The 21,236-nt window shown below is 52.3% G+C and overlaps 11 protein-coding genes across 11 annotated transcripts; 6 read left to right on the top strand and 5 right to left on the bottom strand.

Moving 5' to 3' along the window:
* Positions 1-1,510: 1,510 nt before the first annotated feature.
* M409DRAFT_71660 (uncharacterized protein) lies at positions 1,511-2,092 on the top strand (the record flags this gene model as incomplete). The annotated part of the gene is made up of 2 exons (XM_033819271.1): positions 1,511-1,850; positions 1,890-2,092. The coding sequence occupies 2 exons, from the start codon at positions 1,511-1,513 to the stop codon at positions 2,090-2,092; spliced, it is 543 nt and encodes a 180-aa protein (XP_033659315.1).
* A 792-nt stretch (positions 2,093-2,884) lies between these two features.
* On the top strand, positions 2,885-3,861 carry M409DRAFT_71659 (uncharacterized protein; the record flags this gene model as incomplete). The annotated part of the gene is made up of 2 exons (XM_033819270.1): positions 2,885-3,577; positions 3,619-3,861. 2 exons carry the CDS (start codon positions 2,885-2,887, stop codon positions 3,859-3,861), a joined length of 936 nt encoding a protein of 311 aa, XP_033659314.1.
* Positions 3,862-4,067: 206 nt separating this feature from the next.
* On the bottom strand, positions 4,068-4,553 carry M409DRAFT_31070 (uncharacterized protein; the record flags this gene model as incomplete). Its single annotated transcript, XM_033810184.1, has 1 exon — positions 4,068-4,553. One exon carries the CDS (start codon positions 4,551-4,553, stop codon positions 4,068-4,070), a length of 486 nt encoding a protein of 161 aa, XP_033659313.1.
* A 446-nt stretch (positions 4,554-4,999) lies between these two features.
* On the bottom strand, positions 5,000-6,225 carry M409DRAFT_71658 (uncharacterized protein; the record flags this gene model as incomplete). Its single annotated transcript, XM_033819269.1, has 5 exons — positions 5,000-5,196; positions 5,249-5,482; positions 5,524-5,673; positions 5,718-6,009; positions 6,061-6,225. The coding sequence occupies 5 exons, from the start codon at positions 6,223-6,225 to the stop codon at positions 5,000-5,002; spliced, it is 1,038 nt and encodes a 345-aa protein (XP_033659312.1).
* A 1,075-nt stretch (positions 6,226-7,300) lies between these two features.
* M409DRAFT_31068 (uncharacterized protein) lies at positions 7,301-8,599 on the top strand (the record flags this gene model as incomplete). The annotated part of the gene is made up of 1 exon (XM_033810183.1): positions 7,301-8,599. One exon carries the CDS (start codon positions 7,301-7,303, stop codon positions 8,597-8,599), a length of 1,299 nt encoding a protein of 432 aa, XP_033659311.1.
* A 2,797-nt stretch (positions 8,600-11,396) lies between these two features.
* On the bottom strand, positions 11,397-12,844 carry M409DRAFT_71657 (uncharacterized protein; the record flags this gene model as incomplete). The annotated part of the gene is made up of 2 exons (XM_033819268.1): positions 11,397-12,523; positions 12,589-12,844. The coding sequence occupies 2 exons, from the start codon at positions 12,842-12,844 to the stop codon at positions 11,397-11,399; spliced, it is 1,383 nt and encodes a 460-aa protein (XP_033659310.1).
* Positions 12,845-13,650: 806 nt separating this feature from the next.
* Positions 13,651-14,298, top strand: M409DRAFT_61670 (uncharacterized protein; the record flags this gene model as incomplete). The annotated part of the gene is made up of 1 exon (XM_033814835.1): positions 13,651-14,298. One exon carries the CDS (start codon positions 13,651-13,653, stop codon positions 14,296-14,298), a length of 648 nt encoding a protein of 215 aa, XP_033659309.1.
* Positions 14,299-14,467: 169 nt separating this feature from the next.
* Positions 14,468-14,849, bottom strand: M409DRAFT_61669 (uncharacterized protein; the record flags this gene model as incomplete). Its single annotated transcript, XM_033814834.1, has 2 exons — positions 14,468-14,722; positions 14,784-14,849. The coding sequence occupies 2 exons, from the start codon at positions 14,847-14,849 to the stop codon at positions 14,468-14,470; spliced, it is 321 nt and encodes a 106-aa protein (XP_033659308.1).
* Positions 14,850-15,407: 558 nt separating this feature from the next.
* M409DRAFT_71655 (uncharacterized protein) lies at positions 15,408-17,771 on the top strand (the record flags this gene model as incomplete). The annotated part of the gene is made up of 3 exons (XM_033819267.1): positions 15,408-16,160; positions 16,212-17,339; positions 17,376-17,771. The coding sequence occupies 3 exons, from the start codon at positions 15,408-15,410 to the stop codon at positions 17,769-17,771; spliced, it is 2,277 nt and encodes a 758-aa protein (XP_033659307.1).
* A 162-nt stretch (positions 17,772-17,933) lies between these two features.
* On the top strand, positions 17,934-18,329 carry M409DRAFT_61667 (uncharacterized protein; the record flags this gene model as incomplete). The annotated part of the gene is made up of 1 exon (XM_033814833.1): positions 17,934-18,329. The coding sequence occupies one exon, from the start codon at positions 17,934-17,936 to the stop codon at positions 18,327-18,329; it is 396 nt and encodes a 131-aa protein (XP_033659306.1).
* Positions 18,330-19,019: 690 nt separating this feature from the next.
* M409DRAFT_38257 (uncharacterized protein) lies at positions 19,020-20,707 on the bottom strand (the record flags this gene model as incomplete). The annotated part of the gene is made up of 4 exons (XM_033810892.1): positions 19,020-19,891; positions 19,946-20,000; positions 20,075-20,483; positions 20,541-20,707. The coding sequence occupies 4 exons, from the start codon at positions 20,705-20,707 to the stop codon at positions 19,020-19,022; spliced, it is 1,503 nt and encodes a 500-aa protein (XP_033659305.1).
* Between the last annotated feature and the right edge of the window lie 529 nt (positions 20,708-21,236).

Genomic DNA, 21,236 nt, shown 5'->3' with positions numbered 1-21,236 from the left:
TAATCCTAGAATCTTACTTAGTATAGGTACTAAGCTTAAGTTCTTAGTTAGAGCTCGTTAAAAGGAGAGAGTCGGTAGACTACTAAGATAATTTTAAAGTAGAGGTTTAGGTATAATTATAAACTAAATAGTAAGATTAAATAGTAAGTTAAACGCTATTATATAAACTATAATATCGTTCCTATATAATAAAGGAGAAGCGTATTACTCTACGCTCTATAAGGTAAAAGGGAGAGTACTCTATCGCTCTTTTAATAGAGCGAGAGAGCGGTTACGTACGTCGATCCTAGGGAGCCTATACGTACTCTACTTCGATCCGTAATAGGCCTATAGTCCCGAGTATATATCGACCCTTAGTACGGTTAATAACCTCGCTATTCTCTACGAATCCTAGGGGAAAATAGAGGAGGTAGAAAAGATATACTAGCGAGCGCTACGAGGGTACGAGAAAGTAGGAGGTCCTAAGTATATATCGACCCTCGGTATAGTTAATAACCTTACTATCCTCTATAGAACCTAGGGTAAAATAGAGGAGGTAGAGAGGATATACTAGCGAGCGCTACGAAGGTACGAGAAAGTAGTAGGTCCCGAGTATATATCGACCCTCTATACGGTTAGTAACTTTACGGTTCTTTTCGCTAGGTAGAGTAAAATAGAGGAGGTAGAAGAGATATTCGTATAGGCGCTATAAGGGTATAAGAAAGTATAAAGTCCCGAGTATATATCGACCTTTAGCTAGGTTAATAACTTTACTATCCTCTATAGAACCTAGAGTAAAAAGGAGAAAGTAGAGGGAATACTCCTACGGGCGCTCTAAAACTATCGTAATTAATAGTTCCCGCCGTACGCTCGTATAAATAGCCTAGAACGTATACTTACCTCTATATAAAAAGTTAAAAACGGCCCTAACTCTCGTCCTATATCGCGAGACCTAACTTTCTACTATTATTTCTTTTTAACTTCTCCGATCCTAGTTTTCTCGTAGCGATCTTAGGAGGAAACTAGCTTAGTAGAAACGTCGACGGAAGTAGGTAAATCGGTTTTATAAGTAGCGGAATAATAATATAGTATAGAATAATATAATCGCTTTATAGAAATTATCTATATTTAGCCGTAAGGAGATAGTATAATCGCTAGCTAGAATAGAGGGATACCTTTCTATAATAAGTCGTAAAGTAACGAATAAATTAACGTATTAAATAGGAAGAATAAAGCGAATTTAACGGGGAGAAGGCTTTATAAAGAGGATACGTCTCGCTACACATAATTAGCTTGTTATACCCCTATCTTTTTAAGAGGCTGGGCTAAGGACGACATGTGCTATTACATAAGACGTGGGAGTCAGCTTCGATGTCCGCTACAGGTAGTGTGGCTAATAGACGGCTTCAAAAGAAAGTGCAAGCCACAGTAGCTTTGCTGTCCCTGCACACCGTGCGTCCCTGCACGAAGGGAGAGACGTTATTAGTCATTTATTTCTTCAACACTTACGACACACTCGCTTATATATACAATGCAAGCAAAGGGGCTGGTCCTCGCTACTCTGGCGGCTTTTGTTACATCCGCACCAACTGATCAGTACAACTCCGTAGCGGCACGCGGCGATGACACATTCAACATCCACGTCTGGAACAATTGCCCATTCCCAAAGCAGATCGCTCTCTATCAGATCACAGCCGACTTCCAAATGGTGCAAAAGTCTACACCAAGCAACATTTCACCGAGGGGGCACAAGGTGATTCAAGCCCCCTACAGCGCTCTCGGTATGCGTCTCTCAGGGCATGCCGAGTGGGGTACTGCAGCGCAGTGGAATCATCAGGCTCTGTTTGAGTTCGGGTATAGCAACTACATGGGTCAAGATGGCACGGCTTAAAATCTCTCGGTGATGGAAGGAAGTGACAAGGATATTGGCATCGGAGCCTATCCCATTCCGAATGGCAAAGGCAGCAGGACCTGTCTCGCCAAAACTTGCTTTCCGTGGTCGTGCCCACTGGATCAAGGCTGGACCAATCCTGACCAGATAAAGGATGGATCGCCTGCTGATACCGTCTGCTACAAGGGGAAGACTGACTTCAAGGTTGTCTTCTGTCCATAGGTCATAGGCACTGTATATACCTGGTTCAAACGTTCCAAGGTCCCTTCTGTGCAATAATCTCTTGATAAGAGTTCTTCTTCTCGCCAAAAGCAGCCAGTGATTGTGATGCGGTTGCGGTTCCTTCTCACCAATGCCGTAGTACTAATAGTTCCTCGCCAGTAACGACGTCTCATTCCTGCTACAGAAAGGTTGTCGTTAAAACAAAGATCATGTACAGAGCTTTCAATATCCTCTTCCTCGCGTTCCACGACTCAAAGCCACTCTTGGCTGCCTAGCACGGTCCTCTTGCTTAGTCGAATGTTACGATAGCTTACTAAAGAGCGCCGATCGTCTTGGTCATGTCTTTCAGAATTAGTCTAGGTAATCGTCAGGCGGGCACAATTCAGCTGAAACCAGTATTATGAGAAGAGCATAACCCAGACAGGAAGGAGTGATTGGAACTAATCCTAACGTGGAAAGAGCTGGAATACACCGGCCAGTAGAAAAGGCTCAAGCAGGCTGAGCTAAAGAGTTGATGAAGCTCCCGGGCGCGAGCTTTCGGCCGATACAATGGCATGCGCCACCAGCTTTGAGAAGTTCTTTAGCGCTGCATTTGGTTTGACGAACTGCATCTGGACCACATCTGGTGGTTTGATGGAGAAGTCTTAGCTCGTGTTGGTGGGTTAGGCCTAGTATCGAAGCGCCGCGATCTGGTCACGGAGGCGAGCATCGTTCTGTGACTTTCACCACAGCTGCTTGACTAGGTTGAGGTGTTGTTTACCTACTTTCGACAAGCCGTCCAGCTGTGAAATCATGGCAACGTCTAAGGCCATCTGGCAACTGGAGGATCTGACCTCTCCAAACGAGGCTCGACGAACGCCAGCAATTGTGGCCAGAAACATTCCCCACGTTACCGACGCAAACGCTCGACAGAATCTCAACATTTATCTTCGTCGGACAGAGACTTTCAGTCATCTTGCTGGGAAGCCCTTCACGAAGTTGCCGCACCCTCAGAACAGAGAAAGCTTGCCTGTCTGGCACGTCCATATCCATGGTGGCGCCTGGCGAGACCCTCTCCTTCGCTCAAGCTCGATTGAGGCGCATGCACCCATTGTATTTGCAGAGGAGAAACTTTCCATCGAAGGCATTGTGTCTATCGACTACACATTGTCTCCATTCCCAAGTCATCCGAGTCTTCCTTACGATCCTGTCAAAGGCGATCAAGATGATCCTTCTCGAAATGCCACACATCCAATGCATGTTTCGGACATCCTTCATGCCTTTCATTTCCTTCGATCCGCGGGCCTCGATGACGATTCTTATATGCTGACCGGGCATAGCGCAGGCGCTTGCCTGGCGTTTCAGGCAATCCTCCTACCGCCACAGCATTGGAGTAACGATGTAGGCCGGCCACCCACACCCGCAGCCTTGATTGGTCTGAATGGACTCTACGATCTTCCAAATCTTGTTTACGATCTTGGCACCTCACACGATCATCTCGCTGGTGTCTACAAGATCTGATCAGTCATGCATTTGGAAGCGATGAGGCTCACTGGTGGACTGCAAGCCCTGCCAGGTTGCATCCCAAACAGTTGCAGGAGAGGATGCAAAGACAAGAGATTTCGAAAGTGGTGCTGATTGATCAAAGTGCGGAGGATCAGCTGGTTCCAATGAATCAGGCGGATAAAATGGAATCAGTATTGAAGCAGGTTGACGGCTTGCTCGTCGTGAGAGGCCATCGATGTAAAGGGGCCCACGCAGCGCCGTGGGAAGAAGCACACATCGTTTGAGACATGATAAAAGATGTATTATCTCTGCTGCCACAGTCGCGGTGATGAAAGCGGGAGATATTGTGTCGAATGCGGTTTCATCGATTGCATGGTCGGTGGAAGAACAGACGAAAGAAGACGAGGATCGAAACGCGGTTCTGTATACCTCATCTTTCTCTATCTCCGATCGTTACTTGCGGTTGATTGACCCAACAACAAGAACATCCTTACATCTTCTTCATAGCGTCTTGGTACTTGTGGGCCCTGGTAGCTGCAAATCCTAGCAGCCTCTGAGCATCCATGAATTCCTCCACTCGCTTAATCTTCCTGCCAGTCTCCTCCATCTCAATTAGCCACACATATTGCGCCGTCCAATCCTTAACCTCTGGCTCGTCTCCAACAGCTTTGAAGTCGTATGTCGCTTGAAGTGTAGTGACCACGATTCGCCTTTCTTCGTCCACAGCCATGTCCAGTATGTCGAATTGGCACCGAGACATGCAATCGCCGAAAAAGGCCATGAAATGCCGATGTTGCTCCTCTCTGATAGGTTCGTTGAAAGGTGGTGGAATTGACTCTATAGGATGCAGGTAGTGCACGCAGTCGGATGTTCGAAGGGGCCAGATTGCGTCCGCATCCCAGTGCTTTGGACTCGAATATGCCCGGACATGTGCCGTCGCAGTTTCCTTCAGTATCTCATATAGTTGGCTTGGCATGGTGGAATTGTTGTAAGGTGTGTTTGGTGGTTTCGAAGAGCGTGGCTGAGTTGAAAATTATTTTAAATATGGTTTTGAGCCTGCGTCATGGCCACATGGCAAGCCGGGCTCCTTGCGTTGCCTGAGTCCGTCGTCAGAAACCATTAGTACAAACTCACAAATGTTGACTAAGCCATTGGCATGTCTAGACGGTTGCTTGATATGGGACCGTAGGTCATAGCTTTATTTCAAGTAGGCAGGAGTGAACTTAAATCTTCCGAAATCTAATTGGGAGGCTAATCTACATCAAGCAGCACGAACGAAAGGGAACCTGCAACGTGCTCTTACTCGACACCCTCACATTTCTTCACATTTCCAAGCGCAGGAAAGATGTTCGGTCTCTGATATCATCTTGCTGCCTCAAGGCCTTCAGTACCAGGTGCTTGACTGTGAACAAGGCTGTGCTTTCAGACGGTGTGAGACTTGGAGAAGGCGCTTCGCATTTTAGCGAAAGAAAAAAACTCCTCTCGCTCCCACGGCGGTACCAGAACGTAGATGACACCGTTCAATATCGACGCTGTCAGCGGTCCGAGCCAATGGACGTAATGATACTGGAACTCATTCTTGGCTGCCATGAGCCCAAGGCAACGTGCAGGGTTTGCAGCTTGAGAGAATTAGAAGCAATACTCTTTCATGTCGTCCGCAAGTTAACTTACACATTCCCGTATATCCTGGCTTCACAAGGGACGAAGTCAAGGCCCCGAATCCCAAAGTTATGCCGACCAAGACTGGACCGAACGCTGGTCCGTAGACTTTGCCTTGCCTTGGATCAAGGCCCACGCCGATCGCGAGGAAGATCAGAAGTTGGCAAAATACAAGCTCCAATGCGAATAGTTGGCCAGGCGAGACGACGTTTGGATCGACTGTGCAACCGGGTATAACGCCCTGAGCTCTGTCAGAGTTCGCTGGTTGCATTATGTATGATAAGCACTCGCCTTTGGAAAGTACCATTCGTCGCCCAAGCCAAGTCTCAACCAATATCCTGCAATAACCGCTCCAACGACTTGGGATATAATGTAAAGTATGGCTCGAGGCAAAGTGGTGAGGCCCACGAAGAAGGTAGTCATCGTAATGGTGGGATCTGAAGTTGTCAGCAATTATCTTCGCAGAGACAGAAATCATTACTCATATGTGCTCCTGTTACTGGTCCTAAGCAAAAGGTGAAAATTCCAAGCCCCAGGAAGTTGATCAATGCCGCAGACCACGTTATAGCAAGCGGAGTGGCGTCAACCGCGGTCAATCCTGTCGCAGCTGCACCGAGACTGAAAACGAGGAGAAACGTTCCTGCAATCGTGAGCTCGTTACTTGCATGCACATTTTGCGACTTACCCCATCCTTCAAGAAATGCCATTTTCCATAGGTTCGGGACGAGAAAGCCTCGGAGGTCGAATGATTGCGTTATGCTCGTCAATGGCGCCTAGCGGCAGTTTATTAGCTTAAGGCCAGTATAACCAAATGTCCCACTTACAGCATCTGGCTGCTTTTTAAGTAGACTCTGAGCATCTTCGTCGTTGACATCTGCGATGAACTCCTGGTTCCCGCCAAGGCGCCCAGCAAACTGGGCATCAGCCACTCCTTTCCTCTGCCGAGCACTTGCAACTCCAGCTTGTGCGTATTTCTCGGATGAAGACATTTCGATCGAACGGTTCGCTCGCTGGAATGTGAATCTCGTAGAAGAAGGTGCCGATGTGCAAGCTCTTAAGTGTCAGGGGCGCACTGACACTCGACCTTACAAATTGTGTGGTAAGCAAGCTGTCTCACAGCGGACTCGGCGCCGAGCAGCCACCCTGTCGACAAGCATCGACAAGAATAGGTCTTGGTCGTATTCAGATATAAACGAATACGCAGATGTGCTCGTCGGCATGCAGAGCTGAGCGCAAAAGGAGGTATGCATTTGTACAGTCTCATGTGTTCTTGGCAGAAGCCTTCTATGTCCTTTAGAGATAACACGATTGCTCAGTCGACCAGCGCGCAACACAATATCTCCATATTATCAGTTCATTTCAACGATAAAACATGTTTTAATCATTTGGAATTCTATGGACACGCTTTCCTCAAACTAACATGTCCCCAGAAGGCTATTGCAGCGTCGCAATTAGCATGCTGAGAGAGTTGGCTCACAATAGACTCACATACCTTCTTCATAGTATCAATGAGAAAGACATGGTGCCCTTGTATCAGCCCAATACCACGTTTAGGGCCTAATGAGTAGGACTTGCAAGGCTGAGGCGACTGGACGCCTTCATCATGGAAAGCTGAAGTCGCGATGCTGCGAAGATAGAGCATACTCCGCATGTTTTGACTCGTTATGCTATGCTGAATGTAGTAGGAGCCTGTGCGCCGCGAGCATATGGTGGCGCGCTAGCGCGCTGTGCGCCCCACCTAAGTGAATGTAGCGTCACTGGCAATGCCAAAGCTTTCCATATTAGGTCCAGCAGGAGTTGGGGAGACAGGCTGGCAAAGCTGAGTTCGTGTTGAAGTGAACGCGTGAATGCGCGCGTCATACGTCACGCCTTTGCGCGGTAAGTGAATGGACGTGAAGGGCCGCGCACGGACGTTGCCATGGCACCTTGTCGCAGCATCGCCATTTCAAAATTTCCGTGTCTAACCCCTCTCCAACACAGCTCCCCGGCCTCCTTTCTGTCATTACATACTGCGCACGCCATCACGACCACTGTCGCCCTCAATCGCGTCGGATCACCGCCAACATGTCAGACACGCGCGACAACATGTGGCGCCCCCGGAGAGACTCGCTGAGCGGTGAGGATGAGCGCGAGCAGTCTCCACCACAACCACGCCGACGGCAACCTCGATTGATCCACCCAGACGACGTCCCATTTGCGTTCGACTTCGACGAGATCTTGTACGCTTTCACAGTCGAGGAACATCTCCAGTTCGCCATCGCCTTCAAGCGCCACCCCAAAGACTTCGAACTCATTGCCCAGCAAGTGACTGACCGCAACCGGTGGGAGTGCCTTCGACACTATTACAGTGTCAAGCACAACGGGCGATACAAGACGAAGACATGGGAGGAGACCAACATCAAGCACAAGAAGCCGCATCGCGCTCTTCCAGAGCTGGACCCTCGAATGGAAGGCTTCACTGCAGTCGACGGGAAGATACCACGACCAGATACTCAAGAGATGCGTGACTTGCTGGCACACCGTATGCGGATCATTCCCATCAACGAGGAGATCAATAGGCTCCTTGCGCTCGTTCCGAATGCAGAGCAGACGTATGCCAATGCGCTAGCTCGCGCTCAAGAGGCACAGAACGCAGAGCGGGTGGGACCCAAACTGCAGCGCAAAGAGACCATTTTCGTGAAGTACAAAACAGCCAAGAAGAATGTGAAGTCCTATGAAGAACTCCGTCGCGCCCTTGAAGATGTCGAGGCGGAGGTAATCGGTATGCTCAAGCAGCTCGCTGAGTCCCGCATTTCGTACGAGGAGACCAAGGCGGAATACGAATCCGGAGACACAGGCAGCGAAATGAATATGCGCTGCTGGTTCCACTTCGTCCGGCACTACAGGGAAGAGCTTGCTTGGATTGGCCACACGCTGAAGGGAATGTTCGACGAGCAGGACAAGATCGAAGAGCCTCACGACGACATAGTCTCAGGGGACTTGTTGAACACATTCATTATGGTGAAGGCTGGGGTGATGAGATTTCTTGCAGAGAAGAAGTCATTGGAAGCGCGACTCGTGCGCCAGACCCAGCGAAATGGTTCAGGTCAAGCAGATGTTGCGACCATGCAGAAGGTTTTGTCGGAACGCATCGTGCAGCTGACGGAGCTGAAAGACCTTCTGCAGAAAGTCACGGCATCGATCGCCGATGGCTTGGACGAGAGAATGGGTGGCGTTGACAACGTAGAAGAGGCTAATGACCTCGAGGACGGTGCTGCTGGCGACGTCAAGGACGATGTTGAAGACGAGGATCAAGTTGAGGACAATACAGAGGAAGAGGAGGGGGAGGAGGAGGACGATGATGACTATGTTGACAGCGACTGATGGTTTAACATGGGAAGTGATTCTTTATGAGGGTGTGGCAGCATCGCGAATTAGGTGCAGACCTAATTGGTCTGAGGTTTGAACTTACAGCGGAACGAAGAAGAGACACAGGATTGGATGCAGTGTGCTAGTGAAGGGTTTGGCTGACTGATAGCCCATGAGAAAAGTCTGTACGCCGTTGATAGAGACCAGCCGCCGGTAACTTACAGGAAAAGTAATGAAAAGCTCGAGATTTGTTTTCTTGGTGGTTCCATTCGTGTCGTTTTTACCTGGATTGTAGCAGTACTGCGAACTGTCCCCGGGTCTGCAGTTTCATAGCTAGTCACATAGCAGCGGCAGATAACGTGGTGCTCCAGAAAGGGGGATTAGGCCATTCAGTGCAATCACAATGAAATGACAGTGTGGGCTCAAGGCGGCGGAGAACCCCTGATTTGGTACAGGTACAGCACTCTAAACAAAGAATCAACACAAAGACGAGTGAGCCCGTCAGATGTCCCACAAAGTGTGGAACTGCCCCATACTTGCAATCGCAACCATTCCATGTCCTGTAACGACTTACAAAACCGCCAAGGAAGGCTTCCATCTCGACCACATCCAAAGAACAGCAATAGCAGCTCCTCAATGCTTCATCCACTTCGGCTTTCTGTCACAGAGCGATCCGTCTTCATGCACCCAGCCCATGCCGTTCAACTGATTGAGCCACTCCTTTTGCTTGCGAATCTCCGCATTTTGCTTGGAGATCTCGGCATTCTGCTTGGAAATTTCGGCGCTGTGCTTGTGACCCAAGGTGTACTGGTCTTTGAGCGCCTTTTCCGTTTGTGCATTCTCCTTCTTGAGGTTCTGGAACACTCTGTCTTTCTCCTGGGCGCGAGCCTTGACCCAGGCAAGCTCCTCTTTGGCCTGCTCCTTCTCTCTGAACATCTGCTGAAACTGCTCCTTGTAATCGCTGATCTGGGTGCCTTGGTCACTGAGCTTGCGGCAATCCATGCTGGCCTCCTTCAAGAGGCGGTCATTATCCGCCTCGAGCTGTTTGATCCGGCAGAATCTCTGCTCGCTTTCCTGAGCTGTGCGTGCGATCACCAATGCGAAAGCCAGTGCTGAAGTGTCCCGCCTCGCCAGCTTCTTCCTGCCAGCATCGAGGATGATGTTCTGTCGCCCACTCATCTTCAAGTTCGCGACGGCAGTGGCGTTGTTGACGTAGAGTGTGTGATGATCGCCTTCGGCCTTTCGAAGCATCCGCACTTGATCCTGCAGAGAGTTTCTCTCCGTCGTTACTTCGTCGAGTGCCTCAGATTGCGAGCTGAAGCGGTAATTGGCCTGACGCTTCTCCAGTTTACACCGTGCGAGCTCCTTTTCGAGCCTCGACACCTGCTTCTCCAGAATCTATGCCTCGTCAGTCGCCTGAACAAATTCGCGAGTCCATCTAAGCTCACCGTTACGCGCGCGGCGTCCGAAGCCTGGGCATGAGGTTCGCCCGTCACTTTGACCTACATGATTCCTTGATCTCGCCCGACGGCCTGAGCTGTGCGAATGTTAGTTCTGATTAATGCAGTTTTAACAAACGGATCACACCTACTTGCCCTGATTTTTCCAGGCGTGACGAGGTGCAATGGAGATGTCGAATGCACTTGCGACGTGTTGGCTGAAACGGGGAAGCGCTCAAAATTGTGTGGTGTTTTGCAAGCGGGATGACCACGTGCTGGCGCGATCCGCTTTCCCGCGAGTGAATATTTGGGCAGGCAACGCCGACGGTGATTGGACGCGAAATTCTTAGCGAAGAGGTCTGTGCGTTTAAAGATTATTTATTCAATCTTCTCCCCACCTGCAGCCACCATCCGCCTCGACGTCAATATCCTTCCACTTCTTTCTTGCACCACTTCTAACCCGTCGACTCTACCCCCACCAACCTCATACACCTCAGGTCTGTCGCATCTCATCTGAAAGACACTCGCGCTTTGCTGACTACCACAGCCGACCCCATCGACGCCTACTCGACCTCGACCGCGCATCGCTCGCCACCAGAAGGGATGCATTTGCAGTTGCAGGATTCCGTCGAGGCGCAACCAGGGAACTGAGCGACGAATACGACCGCCTCGAAGAAAAGGATATCCAGCATCAGCTCGAGTCCGTGGTTCCCTGGCCGCCTCGGCGGGAGCGCCGTAGTGTAGCGTACCAGACGTCGTTGGCTCAGTCGGACCTACTGAACGCTCGCACGGAAGCGCGACACCAGTGCAATCAGAGGCGAGGGCCTTCGCCGTCCGGCGCCCCCGGCAGAGGCGGAGGTTGTGAGATCGCTGACCGCTCTTGTCGCCGCGCCGAAACTCGGATTGTGCTGGCTTGGGTCTCTGTGGATGTTTCCGTGGAGTCGCAGCGGCTAGGCTGTTTTGCTCTTCGCTTTATTGCAGCTTAGCTCGACTACCAGGCCCCCCAGTTTCGGTTGCTGCACTGCGCGTGGAAACACATGATGCATGTCCTTCCTGGTACGAGCGAGCGAACGACCGACCGACCCCGCGAGCCCTCCTTTCCTCCGCGCCCTCCACCCTCCTCGACCGATCGAGCACGAGCCCCGACCCTATTGCCACCGATTGGCCAAAGGTATACATTCTTCACAGACCGTAGTATCCGTGCGGGCCAAGGGGGCCCGCCAGGCTAACGTGACGCAGGCCATCAGTATTTGGCAGTTCCAAGATTGCTGAGTGCTGGAGGCTTACAAAGAAGCATTAGAACAAAGACACCAGTGCACAAACAGACAGTAGATAACGGGATTGGCATCAGCAACACTACATACCTGCGACTTCTACGGCGCACGAACCTCCTCGAACGGCAGCCCCACGTCCGTCAAGAACGTCCTCTCCGTCCCAGGTGGCACGACACTTGAGTTCGCAACTCCACAAGCTACTTCAAAGTCCCCGAACCGCTTCATCTTCTCCGCCACCAGACCCTTATACTTCTCCAATCCACAGCTTCGTCCCGGTCCATCCTGGTAGTTCGCAACGGGATAGACGGCATTATTCAGCTTAATACGCATGAAAAGTCCCTTCCGACCGCAGTTCAAGCGCTCGAAACCGATCGTGCCGCGCATGGGACTGATTCTACTGGCGCGAAAGAGGCGGTTGTGAGGGATATGTGTGGCAGGAAGTTGCGCTTCATTGTCGAAAACGCCAAGCGCGGCAGCGAGCTGGTTGACTTGGCCGTCATTGGTGAAGGTCGCTATCAAAGGGTTCGGGTGGAAAGACGACGACGACGTATTTGATGGATACGTGGCATTCGGCCCATCGACGAAGCGCTGCACGAGCGCCGTGAGGAACGGCAGCATCATATTCTTCTCCAGATCCGTGCCGAGGCCTGTGCCGTACCAGTAGCGGAGATCCTGGGCGTACTCGTATTGCAGAATCTCGTCATCAGTGAAGACGTCACACCACGGGCTGCGCTTGCCGGCGATTTGGGTCTCGAAACCGCAGAGGTAGGGGAAGATGTTGACGTCTGAGGAGTTGAAATGCAGGCCGTGGAGGAGGGTGTTGATGCGGTTGACGATGGGTGGGAGGTATATCTCCGCCCAGGTGGTGCCGCTGGCGCCGCCGCCGTTGTCTTCGTAGTTGGGGCAGAGGTCTGAGGGGGCGAGGGAGTTGGCGATGGAGCGCGGGTCTTTGCTTTCGATTGAGTAGATTTCTCCTGCGGTGGTGGCGTTGGGGCCGAGGTAGCCTCGCGCGAAGAGGCGGGCGGAGTCGACGACGCGGAAGACGGTGGTGCTGTATTTGTTGGCCCAGAGGGCGAAGGGGGTGTTTTCCGTGTAGAAGTCTGGGTAGGCCCAGCGGTAGTTGACGCCCATTTCGTAGAGTTCTGCGTAGCCACCCAGAGAGAGCTGGGAGATTTGGAGTTCTGGGTGGCTGAGGACTGGCTTCCATGATTTTAGGAAGTCGAGCTCTGGTGCAGAGGTGTGGAAGTTTGCGGCATTGATCTAGATGGACTTGAATGTCAGAGAGCTTCACTCTTTTTCAAAAGTGCTTGGCTTGCCTTCGCGCTCAAGTTGGTCCACTCATAGTACGCCCCTGGATCAGGATATCTCGAACCATGACGAGACGTGAAGGCAGCTTGATCAACCACACATCCTCCCGGTGGACTTGGATCAATGCCAAAGACGTTCGGTCCTTCGAACCAAGGGCTATTGCCTCCAAGATGTTGCAAAGGACTGAACTCTGCGCCTGCACACCCAAGCAAGGCCGTGGCGATAAGTAGGAGAGCCATTGGAGATGTCGGAACGGGTGAAAAAGTTGAAAGAAAGACTTCCAAACGATAGATATACTACCTTGCCCGCGCTGTATCTTGCCGTGGGCCGGCTTCAAAGGGAAATTATGGAGCTTCGCTTCCACAAATTTGATCGAAAGTGAATCTCGCTTACAGTGGTATATTGAGGCAGGGCAAATAAAGTTGGAGTGATTCGGCACGTGTCGGGGCACAGGATCGGCTGGACGGCCGGCCAAGGGCTCTGCTTCCTTGAAGCGACTGTACTACCGTTGTTGAATACGATCAGAAGAGGTTTGAGCGCATATAAGCGCTGGGTTCACTCATTCGGATGTTTTGGATGATGGAGAGTGTGTGAGAGAGGAAGAGGTGAGGTTCGAAGAGACTTTTCCGGGCCGAAAAAGTCCGTGCTGCGAGAGCAACTGCACCTCAGCTCGACTCGTCATGGTTACGTTCTGACCAACATCTTCCGCTCGAGGAGAGCATCCATTGCATCAGTGAAGACACGTCGAAGCAGTCAAAGACGACACGCCGCGTCTCTCGGTGTTTCGATGGCCCGTTGATATGGACCAACGCGTGCGAGAAGGCCAAGTCTACACGTCACAGTAACGCTTTCATTTCGAGACAATGGACAATGAGGTAGGAAGGTATTGGGTCTACTTATACATCTAGCTCTCATCTCTGCTCGCCCTTTCACCTTGCGCTACCTTAAGAACATTGCAAAGAAGATCATCGTTCCGGCCGTTCCCCACGTCCGCAGTGCAGCACCCAGAATCACCCACGGAACACGGCCAACCACCACCACCAGAATGTCGTCCGCCACAGCCCCAGGCGAGCAATTCGAGCCTCGCCAGACCTCCACCACCGAAGACTACCACCCAGACCCTTCTAAGTCCCTTCCACTCTCCCCAGCCCGGCAAGCCCTCATCGACGACATCATCGCCCTCTACTCCTGCGAACCGACGATCCAACGCATCGAACGCTACACCCCCGACTGCGTCTACGACGACCAATTCGTGTACGCCAACGACCGCTACAAAATGGCCGGCCAATGGTTCGCGCTCCCCAGACTCTTCAAAGCCAGCAACAACGAAGGCTACGAGATCATCAAAAACGACCCCGACCTCATCCAGTTCAAGAACGAACAGTCGTGGACGTTCAAAATCATCCCCAAGACGGCGACCATTAATGCGTTGGTGAGCCTGGCGCTGGAGCCGGGGAGTGAGGAGGCGGGGTTTGTCAGGGTCAAGTATCATAAGGATCAGGCGAATGATAAGGATTACAGTCATGAGGGGGTGGGGTTTAGTTTTAAGAAGTGGCAGGCGGATCAGGTGGCGAAGAATATGAGTGCGGAGGAGGTGAAGTATTTTGAGAAGGATCGGGTTGCTGGGAAGGAGGAGGTCAGGAAGTATGGAACGGGTGCGGAGGAGGGGGATGCGCCTAAGAAGGAGTTTTGAAAACAGATCCGGGAAATGCAGATGGAGGGTAGTGTTGTCTGCGGACACAGTGTAGGATACAAGCAATGATGCAGAAGGCTATACTACAACATACTCGGTCTACGCTCTCATAAACACAGGTCGTAAGGCTCGTTTAATCATGACTTCGTCCCCTCCTCTCACATTCAATCTACTTGTGGTGATGCACAAAGTTTTCGACTTTCTTCCCCGCGTCATCGAGGCCCTTGTTCAGATCTCGTCGCACCTTCTCCGAATCATTCTGGACGGAAGAGGTTGTTGACCTGGTTGAGTGGCCGAGTCCAGAAGATCCGCTGCTGTGGCCGAAGCCAGAAGAGTGGGCATGGCTGCGGTTGTTGCCCGTGATGGCGTCGCCGAAGCCGTCTAGGGCGCCGTTGATGTTGCCTCGGAGAGATTCGCCGACGTCCTGATGCGAGTGTTAGCATGTGAGATGGGGATGGATGAGGAGGATGCAGGTTCTGACGTACGTTGATGGATTTGAAGACGCCTTTGACGCCTTCGCCGGCCTTTTCTCCGTGGTTCTGGGCGGACATGGTCGTTGTTTGGAGTAATGTGTTCTGTGTGATTGGAGTAATAGCAGTAGTTGATATGATGGTATAATACCAAAACGGCTTCGATTGCGACCAGGCTACGACTACACACGCCCTTATATCATTTCCTCTGCCTGCACTCAGCCATCGGAACAACGCGGCTTTGTCTTGTCATTGTCCAGTCCAGGCCAGTCGCTCGGGGAGTGTGTTGTCTATCGTGACATCATCACAAGGCGGCAAATTTCCAAGCTTTGCACAGCTTCCAACGAGCTTTACCAGCCACACTTTTTGCAAGCGCCGACGACGACGCTTCGCCCATGTTTCCCTCTCTTTCCGCGTACAACAATACCGACAACAACATGACGACGGCCCGATGATCATGACGAGCACCAGCACGAGATAGAGCTGTTCTTGTCGGTCGCGAAACTCGGATCCAGCCCGCCCTCGCCTCACCTCATCGCCAACACGCCAACGCCCATCCGCGCACTGTCGCGTGGCTGAAACGCGCACCTTGCGTCGCCTCTCACAATCCCTCAAGAACCACTGGCACGAGCTCGCAACATGTCGGGCCCTCAGGTCTACCTCACCACGCCCACCTTTGGCTTCCTGCCCGACTCGCGACCAGGCCCACTGCCTCCGCCCGTCAAGGAACGATCCTTTCGCTCCCCATTCGGCATCGAGCCTACCCTCTTCCACGCCGCGCTCCGCCCAGAGATCCCCGTAACATTCGCGACGATCTACATTGTCAGCGTCTTCGCCCTCAATGCCTTCAACAGAAAGCGGAATCACAAGCCCTGGTGGATTGCGCGTCAGCCGTGGTTTCAGTGGTTCGTTGTCGTCCACAATGCCCTCCTCACGCTCTACTCGACCGCGACCTTCTTGGCCATGTGCCGCGCCATTGCGCATACTTGGCCAGGATTGAACACTGAGACGGGCTTGGCTGGTGCTGCAGATGCGCTGTGCAAGCTGCATGGTCCGCGAGGATTGGGAGATGCGGCGACGTTCAATACGACGATCAACATCTGGGAGGTCAAGAACACGGTGATCAAGTTGGGCTATGACAGCAATCCAGACCCCTCAGATTTTGGTCGGCTTTGGAACGAAGGTCTGGCTTTCTGGGGATGGGTGTTCTACGTCTCGAAGTTCTACGAGGTGTTGGATACGTTGATCATTCTGGCCAAGGGCAAGAGGAGTGCTACGTTGCAGACATATCACCATGCGGGTGCGATGCTGTGCATGTGGGCGGGCATCAGATACATGAGCCCGCCGATTTGGATGTTCGTCTTTATCAATTCGTTCATTCACGCACTGATGGTGAGTATTGGAACGAAAACGCTCGGAAGAATTAGGCTGACATTTAATCAGTACACGTACTTTACCCTCTCTGCAGTTGGCGTCAAGGTGCCAGGTCGCCTCAAGCGTCTACTCACATCTCTGCAGATCTTACAGTTCGTCTGGGGTGCTTCTTACGCTGCAGCACACCTTTTCATCCAGTACGACATCCCGGTTTCCACGCCTTATCAGATTGCTTCCTACGTCAAGCAAGCAGCTTCGAGCGCCTCGTCTGCTGCATCGGCAGCCAGCTCGACAGCTTCCAAAGTCATCGAATCTCCAGCGGCGGCTACTGGCACTTTGATCCCGTTGATCAAGAAGCTCCTCTTGCGTGCAGTCGGCGAGGAGGGTATCGCAGAGCGTGTTACTGACAACTACGGCGACCCCATCACATCGCACATCGAAGAGAAGATCGAGAAGTTCAACGAGAAGACGCAGCAGATATTCGAGACGAGATATCGAACCGACTGGACCAAAGTCAACTGCATTGACACCTCTGGTGAAGCGTTTGCCATCTATCTGAACTTGCTGTATCTGGCACCGCTGACATTCCTGTTTGGACGCTTCTTCATCAAGGCATACACCGGCCGCGGACGACCACGCCGTGCATCTCACGCTGCAAAACAGGTTCTCGATTCTGGGCATGTCGCGCACGAGAGGACCGAAGAAACTGTTGAGAAGATTGGCAAGAAGGCAGAGGACGAGATCATCGCAGCCGAGGCGAAGCTCCAGAAGGTGGATGCTAAGGACATCCACGAGCAATTGCGTCGCGATGTGAAGTCGATCAAGGACGGAACTTTTGGAAGGGACCGCAGGGTTAGTGACCATGTGCAAACTTTCGAACGTCGTGTCAAAACGGCTGCTGAGCGAGCCAAGGAGCAGACTAGCAAGTTTGTCAACGGTTCTGGTTCTGGCTCTGGTTCCGGCACTGACAGCCCAAAGCGAACAAGCAAGAGTCCGAGCAAGCGGTTGATGGACCAGCCTTCGAGGGAGAACCTGCAGTCTGCGAGCAAGGATGAGAGTGTGACTGCGGATGAGCCGGAGAAGGAGGAGGGAAAGAATGATTCTGCGGCGCAGGAGGCGACGTCCAACCCTTCGCAGGCGAGCGAGTCGGGAGGGAAGCAGGAAGAGAATCTGGCAGATTCCCTGGCGACGAGGACCGTCACCGAGCCTGAGCGGCCAGCTGAGAGTACACAGTCGACTGCTGCGGCAACCGAGGAAGATGACGACAAGGAGAACCAACCTCCTGCTGCGTCGGACTCACAGGGTGGAGATGATGAGAAGACCTACGCTGAAGCTGTCCGAGGGGACAACGACGATGACGGCGACAGAGACTTTCCTTCGCAGGATGCGCCGGGCAAAGCAGAACCACAGAACGAGCCCGAAGAATCCCAGGAGGCAAACCTCGCCACGTCACAAGCTATTCGACCGAATCCGACCAACGCAGTAGAAGGCGCAGACGACACGGACGCCATGGGCAAGTCCGGCGTCGCTGTCGATAGAGACGATGGCGAGGAGGACCAGGACGGACAGGAGACCGACGACCAGGGCAAGCCGATATTCCGCCCCCCAGGCGCCGCAGCATCGACTTGACGGTCAGGGCCGCGTCCCAACCATCGGCCCGCACAGCTGGAGCTAGAAAGAAACCCGTTTTCCACCTCTTTCTCCCAACATGAAGCTCCCGCGACGCCGCCGACCAGAGCGTACGACAACAGAAGAGCTCACGATGTAGATTCTAATTCTTTGCTGATGACAATGGGCGGCGGTGATGATGAAAGTCCGACGATGGGTGCGACGCGGCCTCCTCACCGCCACCTTCCGAATCTCTCGGCCTCGACCCCCTCGCTGCACACTCCGCCCGCCATGATGAGGACGTCTTCCAGCAGCGCGCATTCGACCCCTTCCCCGGTTCGTGCGTTCTACTTGCATAGGAATGCGAGTAGCTCGACTAGCACGTTGGGATTTAGAGGGAGTTTGCCGACTTTGGGGAGGGCGGATTCTAGAGAAGTGATGTTTGGGTTGGAGAGTCATTTTGCTTCTTCTGTTTCGGCTGAGCCTTGGACTTCTAGACATGCGATTGAGTCGCCTACGGGAGCGAAGGGGAAGGGGAGGGGGTTCTTTGATGGGAGGGATGGTGAGGTTTCGGATTGAGCTGGGAATAGGACCGAGCGGGGTTTTTCTTTGACTTTCTTCTTTTTGGATGGGGGTTTGAGTAGGTTAGAGCGTGGAGTGGAGCTGGATTGATGGATAGGGTTTTCTGATGTAGATATAGGAGGTTGAGAATGAACAGAGGAGTAATTCTAATTATTACTGTGGACATGCTTGTTGCTTTTTAGCTACATATAACTGCTGGCTGTGCCGAGATCATGGTGGCGACGGCGGCGGCGGTGGTGGCGAGGTGGGCGGACGCAGGGACTTAGCGAGTCGGTTCGCCATGCTTCTCGATTCTCTCTCAAAAGGACATGATCAGTTCAGTGTTCGAGCTTGCTTGAAGACGAAGTGATAATTCAATACTTTCACCGCCCGATGAAATTCACGCAACTGCCTCCTCCCTTAGCTCCTCAAGACCCTCCAATTGAACGTATCTAGACACTCGAAGGACTACATCCGTCATCACGTCAAGAAATGAATGCCACTCACTCGAACAAGAGCGATATCCAGGCCGTGAGTGGGTGAGAAGAACGGAGAAACATTGCCCTCACGATGGAAGGTCACGAAGAGCCTGCGTCGCTGAAGCAGCATAACAGCTCCGCGTGGCTGCGCGATCAAACCACTCGATACAATCGTCGACTTCGGATTCATGGGTCGTGCTGCATCGACAGTCGGTGGATGGGGTGGTCTTCAAGGTGGCTGCTGCGCCGTAGACGGGGAGGAGGAATGTCCTGCTTTTTGGTCAGCACGAACGGGCTTTCTTTCGGCCGTGGACAGATATGCTCGCCAGATGAGTCGCCGGTGTGTGATGGGATCGCCTGTGTCGAACTCGCGGATGCTGGAGACGATGCCGTGCGCGGCGGAGAGACACACTGCTTTGGCGTTGGTGTAGGAGGCTGAGGGGTTATTCTGTTCGTTGCACGAGGGCCGGTTTATGACGAGTCGATAGTAGAGTAGCACGATGCAGAGGTTCTCTCTCTGCCATTTGTGGGCTTCGTTCGCGTCCGCCGGGTTTGATTCGGGCTGTAGATACGCTGGGAGTTGGGAAACGATCAGGGCGATTTCGTGGTCGACGGTGGTGGTTGCGGCGGCGAGCAAGGTGAAGTCGTCTTGGATGGAGAAGATTGATTCGTGGAGGCGGCGGAGGGTGGTGGCGAGTTTGGAGAGGATCAGGAGGTATTGGCCTGGGCTGTCGACTGATGGTGATGGGTTGTTGCAGTCAGGGAAGGAGACGCCGGCTGCTATGCGGTCGATGCCTGAGTGGTCTGCTTGGAGGGGGATTTGAAGCCAGTCGTTCATGACGAGGGACCACCATAGCCGGACGCCTATGTTACTCATATCTGGTCGTTGGTTGGGGTTCTGCAACCCCAGAGCCTGGCCCATTCGTAGCGCACAGCCCCATAGGTGGTAGTAGAGGTTGAAATCACCAAAGTTGATAAAACAAGTCCCTAGGATGACGATGGTTTGGACGTTGCGGATGTGGAGGTTGCGGAGGAATTGAGACTCGTGCAGGAAGAAGAGTGCGGAGTCGTACCAGTTCTGCTGGGTTGCGACGACATTGGCTGAAGTGGGAGAGTCTGTTAGCTACCGGTATTGCATGGATCGTCCAGCCTTACCATGCGGCAAGATGCATCGCTCAGCTTCGGCATCGGTCATCAACAATAGACTTGCCTTTTCCCTGGTCAGCGAGACCGTGCTCCAGGGCAGCTCCCTCTCTCTCTCTATCAATCGAGAATTTAACTTACAGTAGCATAAGCAAAGAACATCCCAAGCCACGCCAATTCTTCAGGGTCCGAAAACAGCTCAAACCTCCTCTTCGAGCTCGCCGTATAGGACTCACGAACTTCGCTCTCAAACTGCTCCTGATCCACCGCTCCATGCAACCACGAAGTCCAGTTCGCCCCGTGACGAAGTAGCGAGTCGACGCTTTGCTCCGAAGGAAACTGGACTTGCGAGATATTCCATAGCCTCTCCCGGCGTGGTGACTGCCTTAGTCGCTGGTACAGCAGTTCCTCGTTCTTACCTATAAGTCGGATCCGGCTGGTCCCAGCACGTGGTTGTTGGTTGGACAGTCGGGAGATCTCGAGACGCAACTTCTCGTTTTCCTTGACGAGGTCCTCGTAGCTGGGCTGGATGGAGTCCGCTACATCTCCGCTGATGCGTTCGTCAGCCACACTACTGAAAAGCAATAGCACCACGGGCTTTACTTACGTGACGACCCTGCCATGAGAACGAACGGTCTCCGCTCGGCAACCACTAGCAAGCCCACGAGAACGACACTGTAAGCAAGGGAGGGCTTTGTCGCATTTGATCTTGGACCTCGCGCAACGGGTGCAAGATCGTGGGGGGCGCTGAGTCGTCCGAAGACGGGATTCCATGGCTTGGCGAAGTGGATGGATGTCTTGGTGGCGAGTGAGGACGTTGTCGTCGGGCGAGGACCGGGTGAGATTTGTGGCCAAGAAGGGATGACGTCGGCTGGGAACTTTGGTTCGAGGCTGGACAGACCAATTGGGGCTTAGTGGGTAGCAGGGGTCGATTAGGGTCGGCCAGACTTAACAAACTCTTAACCTACTTAACCTCAGCTAAGCGAGTACTTACCTACCTTCTACTGCTCTTTCTCCGTTTCCTTTAGTCCTAATACTTTTATTCTTTCTACTGAAATACCTTAAAATACTATATATATCGTTTAGTATACTATTATTATACCTACGTCCTTTAGACTCGAAAACTAGCGTAACTAGATCGAAGAACGAATAGCTTAGCGAGTACCTTATAAGACGATTCGAGAGGACCTTAAAGCGAGTACTAGTATAAGAGTAAGCTTAGCTACGATAGCTAGGTACCTAGCTAAGTAGAACGTTCGTATAAACGCCTCTCGAAGTACTCGCGATATAGAGCTCCGAGTAC

This window comes from Zasmidium cellare (assembly GCF_010093935.1).
Source record: "Zasmidium cellare ATCC 36951 unplaced genomic scaffold M409scaffold_92, whole genome shotgun sequence".
NCBI classification, from domain to species: Eukaryota; Fungi; Ascomycota; class Dothideomycetes; order Mycosphaerellales; family Mycosphaerellaceae; genus Zasmidium; species Zasmidium cellare.
The sequence above is the reverse complement of the archived record's forward strand: the minus strand, read 5'-3'. Positions and strand labels throughout refer to the sequence as shown.